The sequence below is a fragment of the Manis pentadactyla genome, chromosome 8 (genome assembly GCF_030020395.1).
Source record: "Manis pentadactyla isolate mManPen7 chromosome 8, mManPen7.hap1, whole genome shotgun sequence".
Lineage (NCBI taxonomy): Eukaryota > Metazoa > Chordata > Mammalia > Pholidota > Manidae > Manis > Manis pentadactyla.
The window spans coordinates 106,734,175-106,744,031 of NC_080026.1; the positions used below are offsets into that span (position 1 = coordinate 106,734,175).

General features: G+C 40.4%; 1 protein-coding gene across 6 annotated transcripts in view; it reads left to right on the forward strand.

Moving 5' to 3' along the window:
• Positions 1 to 9,857, forward strand: part of ENTPD1 (ectonucleoside triphosphate diphosphohydrolase 1) — a 111,859-nt gene that overhangs the window by 79,475 nt on the left and 22,527 nt on the right. For 4 of the 6 annotated variants that reach the window (XM_036886461.2, XM_057506166.1, XM_036886460.2 and 1 more), the window contains 5 exons: positions 185 to 302; positions 5,193 to 5,343; positions 7,310 to 7,469; positions 8,146 to 8,385; positions 9,599 to 9,856. In XM_036886461.2, the coding sequence (XP_036742356.1) occupies positions 185 to 302; positions 5,193 to 5,343; positions 7,310 to 7,469; positions 8,146 to 8,385; positions 9,599 to 9,856 (927 nt within the window). The remainder of the gene's footprint in view (positions 1 to 184; positions 303 to 5,192; positions 5,344 to 7,309; positions 7,470 to 8,145; positions 8,386 to 9,598; position 9,857) is intronic. The other 2 variants (XM_036886464.2, XM_036886465.2) reach the window with 2 other exon arrangements.

Below are 9,857 nucleotides of genomic sequence, written 5' to 3' on the forward strand. Positions count from 1 at the left end.
GTCCTGGTAGGTTTTTTGATTAGGGAAACACCAGGCATTTCTATTCATACCCTCATGTTGCTCTTGAATTAAAATATATTCTCATGTTTTTAAAAACTCTTGTCTTTGTATCCTTGCTGATGCAAGCTGAACAAGGAGAAGAATGATGTAATGCTGATATGTTCTCGGTTTATTTTGCCCTCAGTATGGGATTGTGCTGGATGCAGGCTCTTCTCACACCAGTTTGTACATCTATAAGTGGCCAGCAGAAAAGGAGAATGACACAGGGGTGGTGCATCAGATAGAAGAGTGCAAGGTAAAAGGTAAGATGAAGGAAAAGGGGAGAGCCAAGTGGGTAATGAGAACATGAGAGATGTATGGCAAGTGGAACATATGAGAAAAAGGAAGTGAAGGGAAGAACATAGTGGAGCTGCTATTATTACTGTATACTCATTATAAAAATAATACTGAAATAAGTCCTCAATGATCAAGAGCTCAAAGAATAAACAAACTTAAAAATAACTAACAGCAGATCCTATCAAAAGGACACTTCTGTGTGCCATGCACCAACTAAGTACTAAAAATGCATTATTTTATTTCACAATCTCCCTTTGGAGTATGATTATTTCCATTTTTACGAAATAATTGCACTGTGGTTGAGAGAGGTTATCCCACTTATCTAAGGTTACTTGACCTAGTAAGTGATGGAAAAGCACTTCAAATGGAGCTTTGCCCAACTTCAAAACCATGACTTAGCCAGTTCTCAAATTTAAATCTGTATCAGAACCATTGGAAGAGTTTGTGAAAGCAGATCTGGGCCTCACCCTCAGTTTCTGATTCTGATTCTGATTCTGTAAGTGTAGGTTGGGGCCCCAGAATTTGCATCTCTAACAAGTTCCCAGGTGATGCTCATGCTCCTGGTTCAGAGAATCACTGCTCTTAATTTTTATCCCCTAATCTCTAGCTTGGAAGACATTTTTTTTCTGGTATCATTAATCTACAATTACATGAGGAACATTATGTTTACTAGGATCCTCCCTTCACCAAGTCCCCCCAACATACCCCATTGCAGTCACTGTCCATCAGCGTAGTAAGATGCTGTAGAGTCACTACTCATCTTCTCTGTGTTGCACATCCCTCCTCATGCCCCCCCATTATACATGCTAATCGTAATGCCCCCTTTCCCCCTTGCCCGTTATCCCTCCCTTCCCACCCATCCTCCCCTGTCCCTTTCCCTTTGGTAACGGTTAGTCCATTCTTGGGTTCTGTGATTCTGCTGCTGTTTTGTGCCTTCAGTTTTTTCGTTGTTTTTATACTTCACACATGAGTGAAATCATTTGGTACTTGTCTTTCTCCGCCTGGCTTATTTCACTAAGCATAATAGCCTCTAGCTCCATCCATGTTGTTGCAAGTTGTAGGATTTGTTTTCCTCTTATGGCTGAATAATATTTCATTGTGTATATGTACCACATCTTTATCCATTCATCTACTGATGGACACTTAGGTTGCTTCCATTTCTTGGCTACTGTAAACAGTGCTGTGATAAACATAGGGGTGTATCTGCTTTTTCAAACTGGGCTGCTGTATTCTTAGGGTAAATTAATAGAAGTGGAATTCCTGGGTCAAATGGTATTTCTATTTTGAGCTTTTTGAAGAACCTCCATACTGCTTTCCACAATGGTTGAAATAATTTACATTCCCACCAGCAGTGTAGGAGGGTTCCTTTCTCCACAACCTCGCCAACGTTTGTTGTTGTCTTTTGGATGGTGGTGATCCTTACTGGTGTGAGGTGACATCTCATTGTGGTTTTAATTTGCATTTCTCTGATGACTAGCGACATGGAGCATCTTTTCATGTGTCTGTTGGCCATCTGAATTTCTTCTCTGAAGAACTGTCTGTTCAGCTCCTCTGCCCATATTTTAATTGGATTATTTGCTTTTTGTTTGTTGAGGTGCGTGAGCTCTTTATATATTTTGGATGTCAACCCTTTATCGGATTTGTCATTTATGAATATATTCTCCCATTCTGTAGGGTACCTTTTTTTTCTATTGATGGTGTCCTTTGCTGTACAGAAGCTTTTCAGCTTGATATAGTCCCACTTGTTCATTTTTGCTTTTGTTTCCCTTGCCCGGGGAGATATGTTCATGAAGAAGTCGCTCATGTTTATGTCCAAGAGATTTTTGCCATTTTTTTTTCTAAGAGTTTTATGGTTTCATGACTTACATTCAGGTCTTTGATCCATTTCGAATTTACTGTTGTGTATGGGGTTTGACAATGATCCAGTTTCATTCTCTTACATGTAGCTGTCCAGTTTTGCCACCACCAACTGTTGAAGAGGCTGTCATTTCCCCATTGTAGGTCCATGGCTCCTTTATCGTATATTAATTGGCCATATATGTTTGCGTTAATGTCTGGAGTCTCTACTCTGTTCCACTAGTCTGTGGTTCTGTTCTTGTGCCAGTACCAAATTGCCTTGATTACTTTGGCTTTGTAGTAGAGCTTGAAGTTGGGGAGCGAGATCCCCCCCACTTTATTATTCCTTCTTAAAATTGCTTTGGCTATTCAGGGTCTTTTGTGGTTCCATATGAATTTTTGAATTATTTGTTCCAGTTTGTTGAAGAATGCTGTTGGTAATCTGATAGGGATTGCATTGAATCCGTAGATTGCTTTGGGCAGGATGGCCATTTTGACAATATTAATTCTTCCTACCCAAGAGCATGGGATGAGTTCCCATTTGTTAGTGTCCTCTTTAATTTTTCTTAAGAGTGTCTTGTAGTTTTCAGGGTATAGGTATTTCACTTCCTTGGTTAGGTTTATTCCTAGGTATTTTATTCTGTTTGATGCAGTTGTGAATGGAATTGTTTTCCTGATTTCACTTTCTATTAGTTCACTGTTAGTGTATAGGAAAGGCACAGATTTCTGTGTATTAATTTTGTATCCTGTAACTTTGCTGAATTCAGGTATTAGTTCTAGTAGTTTTGGAGTGGAGTTTTTAGGGTTTTTTATGTACAATGTGATGTCATCTGCAAATAGTGACGGTTTTTACTTCTTTACCAATCTGATGCCTTATATTTCTTTGTTTTGTCTAATTGCCATGGCTAGGACCTCCAGTACTATGTTGAATAACAGTGGGGAGAGTGGGTTCCCGATTTCAGAGGAAAAGCTTTCAGCTTCTTGCTGTTCAGTATGATGTTGGCTGTGGGTTTATCATATATGGCCTTTATTATGTTGAGGTACTTGCTCTCTATACCCATTTTGTTAAGAGTTTTTATCATGAATGGATGTTGAATTTTATCGAATGCTTTTTCAGCGTCTATGGAGATGATCATGTGATTTTTGTCCTTCTTTTTGTTTATATGGTGGATGATGTTGATGGATTTTCGAATGTTGTACCATCGTTGCATCCCTGAGATGAATCCCACTTGGTCATGGTATATGATCCTCTTGATGTATTTTTGAATTTGGTTTGCTAATATTTTGTTTAGTATTTTTGCATCTATGTTCATCAGGGATATTGGTCTGTAATTTTGGAAGACATTTTTGAAAGCCTTTTTTGTGTGTGTGTAGGCAGAGAAGGCCAAATCATAGGCTCTTATGTCTTGGTAAAGGACTTTATGGATCATTTAAATCTTGTTTTACAGAGAAGGAAGCAAAAACCTAGAAGACTAGCTCTTGCAAGCAGCAATAGAACCAGGCCAAGAATCTAGGTCTGCTAACTGAACTCCAGGTTGCCTGTTACTCTGAGTTGCTGTTACATATTGATTTTTTTCTAATTAGTTTTCTTTTAAAGCAACAAAACAAGTTAATCATTAACAGTTCAACTCTTTCCAGTATCTCCCATCCAATACCCCAGCATGCACCAAATGTTACCATACCACATTGTCATCTCTCTGACTTCTATTTCTCTTCCTTTTGAATCAAGTACCCACTAATTATTAGTCAGACAAGTAACCTAGACCCCTGGATATCATTAACTTTTACTTTGGTGGCCTGTGGGGTCCACTAATTTCCACAGTTTGTCAAGAAAGCAGTAGAGAGGAGATGTTTCCGAGAGAGCAAGTCATTCTACTCAGTCACCTGATGTACTCAGAAGTTGACCCCATCAATTCTTAGACAGTACTTCAAGCATTTCTTAAAGCCCAAATCCCTCAACTTACTGGCTTCTATTTAATTCACTGCCTTCAATTTTTTAAATCACTGTTGTTTTTTCAATCTAGCAGGTACCTTTCTTCTGAGACTTGACCCATGTGTTTTTGAACTAACAAATGCAGCACTTTTTCCCTTTCAAAAGAGTTCTCTAATCAAATATTTAGATGAAGGGTGAATTAAAGCCACCAGTTCTTAAAGGCCATACTTTTTAATTTCAAACAGTAGCTGAAAACTTAGAGCTGATTTTTTCATTACTGTTGAGTGAACAGGCTGTTTAAAAACCTGTGAATGATTATGGATAACATATATGGATAACTATTTTTCAAGAAAATCCTCACTATAAAGCAGTAACAATGTAGATGTTTATTTTAGAGTGAGCCAAAATTGTTGTGTTAACTTCAAAAAGCTTAAAGAATCTTGGCTCTAATCCTCTCCATAGCAACAGTTAGTTTTGTTCTAAAACTGGAAACAGTTTTACTAGGGAGGCAGGATATCAGAATGGAAAAATTGCTGAGGAGATACAGATTCTATTCCTGTTCTTCTAACAAAGGAAGAAATTCTGCTTCAGAAATCTTAGGAGACTAGTCATGCTCATCTAAGTAGTTAGTTGCAGTTCCTATCTTTTCTATAAAAGCTAATGTGCCTGGTGCATATTTAAATTTTTGTTCTAAATGTCATATTTCTCCTTTTAGACCTACTAGGAATTAATGTTGTTAATTACAGCTTTGTGGAAGAAACATCAAAAGCAGCCATATGAGAAATATCTATAAGATCCCCATGAAAACCTGTAAGGACGTTTATACAATTGAATGTGAAAATTGTGCCAGTGTGAAATGTGATCCAGTGGCAAAATTATTGAAGACCCACCCTGAGGTCTGCAAATGAATCCTACAAAGGCTAGGTTCAATGAGTTACCCTCTAAGTACAACCAACCTACTATATATCACATCAAGAAACTGTCTTCTTACATTTTCTCAGAAAACACTAGTATTTTTTAATATTGTTAAGGTAAGTTCTATACTTTTTAAAAAAAGATTGTCATCTGCTTCTACCTCTTTCTTTAGGTCCTGGAATCTCACAATATGCTCAAAAATTGAATGACATTGGCACTTACTTGACTGAATGCATGGAAAGAGCCAGACAAGTGATTCCAGAGTCCAAGCACGAAGAGACACCTGTTTACCTGGGAGCCACGGCAGGCATGCGGTTACTCAGGTGTAGCAGCATATAAAGACCAAGAGTGGCTGAGAATTAAGTTTGGCAGGGCAAGAGTCTAAAGTTATGGGAGAGCACCACAGTTCCCTAACACCCTGAGTTTTAAACACCTTAAATGTTTATAAAACTCGGTAAAAATTCAGTAAAAAGTGGGTAAAACTTCCAAACTGCTTAGTATGTGTAATAGTGGGAGTTTAATTGAAATACTTAAAAAAAAAAAAAAAAGACTAGTCATTCATCTCCCCACAGGGAATTTAAGAGGTTGAGGGCACAAGGAGGGTAATATTGAGTCTGTAGTCTGAAATTCAGATCTATGGGGCTACAGATGTACCCATTCAGTATCTGGGAGGAGGAAGAACAGAATACTCAGAGCTGTTGCAAGACACAAATAATCACAAGTAACACCTCTTTATTGGTCACCACTTAGTATGTGTACATCATTCATTCATTCATTCATTGTGTACTGATTGCTTACTCTGTCCTGGGACGTGGAAGTAGATGACTCTGCTCTCAAGAAGACCAGAGTTTCAATAGAGGGTGATCAATTCTTTAATAGAGGAATGCTTCGTGAAGCTAATGGGAGCACACTTGGCCCTGCCTGGAATGGGAGGGGGCCAGGAAGACTTACCAGAGGAGGGGACACGCGAGCTGAATCCTGAGGGATGAGTTGGAGGGTGGGGGAAGGGTGTTACAGGCAGAGCATACATCATACGTTCCATAACCTATGTTATTCGGTACCTCTTATGTGTCAGGTACTCTTCTAAGTGCTATGAACTCAGGAGTGAAGAGAACAAAGTCTCTTCCTTTCTGGAGCTTGTGTTATAACAGATGAGCAAGGGCAGGGATGTGCTGGAGACCAGGGCATGTTTAGAGGACTGTAAACAGTTTTGAATAGATAGTATATTGGGTGCATATAGTAAAAATATTAACAGCTTGTATCTGTTGAGCCCTTATGATGTTCTTAGCACTGTGCTATAATTGAATCATAAGTCTATGAAGTAAGAGGTATTATTAACTATTATTAACTGGATAAGGAAGCTGTGGCTTACCAATGTTAAGTTACTCACCCAAGGTCACACACCTGGTAAGTGGTAGAGCCAGGATTCTGAGTGGATTCTAAGAAGGTAGGTCCAGATCACAAAGTGCTCTGTGGGCCACTCTAGGGAGTCTGGAGTTTATCTGGGAGATAATGGGAAGCCTTAAAGGATGTTACACAACAGATGACTCTGGTAGAGAGGTGGATTAGAGGGGAGGAAAACTAGGGTCTAGAGGCCATTAGGTAGGTAGGATGTGGAAACTATTCACATGAGAGATTACAGGGGTCTAATGATAGCTGGAAGGCAGCATCCTCTGACCCAGAGGGTCACAGTGCTGTGTAGCTTAGATCTTGGAAGCAATTGCATCCCATCTTCATTATGACAACCCTGGAATATTCCTTCTTTAGGTTCCAAGATCTCAGACAGACCCAAGAACTGAGATACAACATAACTAAGATATTTTCCCAGTTGGGCACTGATGGAGGTTGGGTATCTGTCCCAGGATATTTGCCACCTGGTGTCTACTAAAGCCCCAGTTAAAAACCTCAAACAGAGCCAGGATGTGTAACCAGCTAGAAGGAACGAGCAGTGGCTAATGTAGCTCACATCAGCTCTAGGCGTGGTGATCAACCAATACCCAGCTACCATCACCACAGTAATTAAAATTACTTTGGTAACTTTGTGGAGCTAGAAAACACTGAAAATAGTATTTTAGGAAGATCACTAAGCAGGGAGTAGAAGGGGATCAAAAGACTAGTTCTGCCTCACGCAAAAGGAGGGTTATTCAGCCAGCCAAGTGTGGGCATCTCCATCTCTCTGTTTATTCCAGTGAGTAGAACATCATAAGAGAACTCACTGGAAGCTCTTAGTGAAATGGGTAGTTTAGTTATCCAAACAAAATCAGTAACCGCAGCTCTTCCTTTGTGCAGTATAGAAAATGAACAGTTGGCGGACAGGGTCCTGACTATGGTGACGGAAAGCCTCAGCAGATACCACTTTGACTTCCAGGGTGCCAGAATCATCAGTGGCCAAGAGGAAGGTGCCTATGGCTGGATTACTATCAACTATCTGTTGGGCAAATTCACTCAGGTAGTTATCTCACAGCACCTATGGAGGAGGCTCCCTGGGGGCCAATGCCATTACTATCTCAGGCAGTACTCTGATAGGTAGCCAGAATGAATGATGGATGAATGAGAATATTAATTTTACTCCCACATTTGCAAGAGTCACAGAGGTATATATTCTCCTACAAGAATGTTTACTACTGGAGAATAAGGAAGTCACACTTTCACTTTAGAGAGATGTAGAGGAAATTAAAAATCTGTCATCAAAAATAAGAATAGCTAATATTTGCCTAGTACTCTATGTCTTGTGCTGTGCTAAGCACTTTTCATGTACTGTCTGATTTCATCTTCAGAACAACCATATGAGGTTGTTCTCTCATTTTAGAGCCTCAAATTGAGGCCTAAAGAAGTAATTATTCTGCTCAAGGTCACACGGCTATTGAACTCGAGCCTTTCTGGCCCCAGACCCCTTGTCCATAAACATTGGCTATATTGCTTCTATGCTGCTGCAGTCTGAGTCACGTCTTTGAAGCCCCTCTTTTCTTGCAGTTGATCTGAGACTGACTCAGGAACCTTCAGTGACCTTTGTGTTACCCTTATGACCCTCCTCCTTCACCTTACAAAGGCCCTGAGCCCAAGAAATAGTGTGAGAAAGGGGTTGTCCAGAGACTTCTACCAGTGGTGATTATACTCTCTTTCAGAAGCTGACTTGGCTCTACTTGAAGCCAAATGGAGGCGATGTTCAGGAAACCTATGGAGCTCTGGACCTTGGGGGAGCCTCTACACAAATCACTTTTGTGCCCCAAGACAAGCATATCGAGTCTCCTAACAATGCACTACACTTCCGCCTCTATGGCAAGGACTACAGTGTATACACGCACAGCTTCTTGTGCTATGGGAAGGATCAAGCACTCAGGCAGAAACTGGCCAAGGACATTCAGGCAAGTGTAACTGAATCCAGGCCCACCCACCTCACATGTGGGCTGCCAGGCCCACATCCTGTTGTTCTCTTTATTTCAGTAATTGGTCTGAACTTGGATACTGTACTTTCCAAACCTTTGCAGGTGGTATATCTTAACTACATCTGGTCAACCTCTGTGAATTGTTCCATCCAGACATCACCTCCTATGTTTGTTTACTGCATTACCTCCAAGGACATGACTCAAATCCTTTCTTGGAAACTTTCTCACCCCTGGACTGTGGGGTTGACAATAGAAATTACATGCTAGGGTATTGCTGGGGGAGGTGTGTACAATTTATAAAACTCACCACTTTTAAATCCCCATTTCTTACAAACTTCAGAAAACAGGGTTGTCAGGTTGTTCTCTTCCTGGAGAGGAGAAAGAAACACTTCAGGGAAAACACAAAGGTTATCTTATCAATCAACACTTCAAATCTTATCCCCAGATGCTTTCTGTTGAGAGCAAGAAAAGTTAAAATTACTCAAAGTCATACTAGTTCCAGGAACACCCTGACAAGTAAACACAGCGCAAGGATGTCACTTCCAGATGTTCCCTGTCTCCACTGAAAGTACAACCAGTTTTCTGCTCACATCTAGAGTTCTCTCTTTCACTCTCAAAAATACTATCAATGACTCCCATTGGACTAGGGGTTGTTGAGAGATTTCTGCTGAACCCAAGGCTCCATTAAACCTCTTATCAACAGTAGCCCCCTTTCTTCTCTTGAACATATTGAGATGTGGGTTAAGAATCATTTTGATACTCCTGGCTTAAATGATCTAAGACATTTGCAGCTCTTGGAGCTTCTGATTTTTGCTTGGAGATGGGGGTGGGGTGTAGGCAGAGTCCTGGAGAATTACTGCAGGCTCAGAGTTGAAAGTTTTCCTTGTGAATCTGTTTCTGACCTACATGATTTATACTAAGCACTAGGGGATATTCGGACTAATGGCATTTCTGGGCCCAGCTTTAACTTTATGAACTTGCTATGAATAGCAAAAGTTAATTTATATCTGATACCACTTCAGGTGCCTGTTACACAAATATGAGTATTTCCAAGGGTGAAAAAGTCAGGGCAGGGGCATACTGATGACAATTCTGAGTGTTGAGTTGTTGTGTCATTCCTACACATGAATGAACTGGTGTTTTGTACCCAAAGCATTCACACATGATGACTTCAAGTGATTTTTCCATTCAGGGTACAAATGGAACCCTCAGTGATCCATGTTTCCACCCTGGATACACGACTGTAATGAATGTAAGTGACCTTTATGAGGGCCCCTGCACCAAGAGATTTGAGATGACACTTCCATTCCAGCAGTTTCAAATCCAGGGCACTGGTAATTTTCAGCGATGCCAGGAAAGCATCCTTCAACTTTTCAACACCAGTTACTGCCCTTACTCACGCTGTTCCTTCAATGGGATATTCTTGCCACCACTCCAAGGGGATTTTGGGG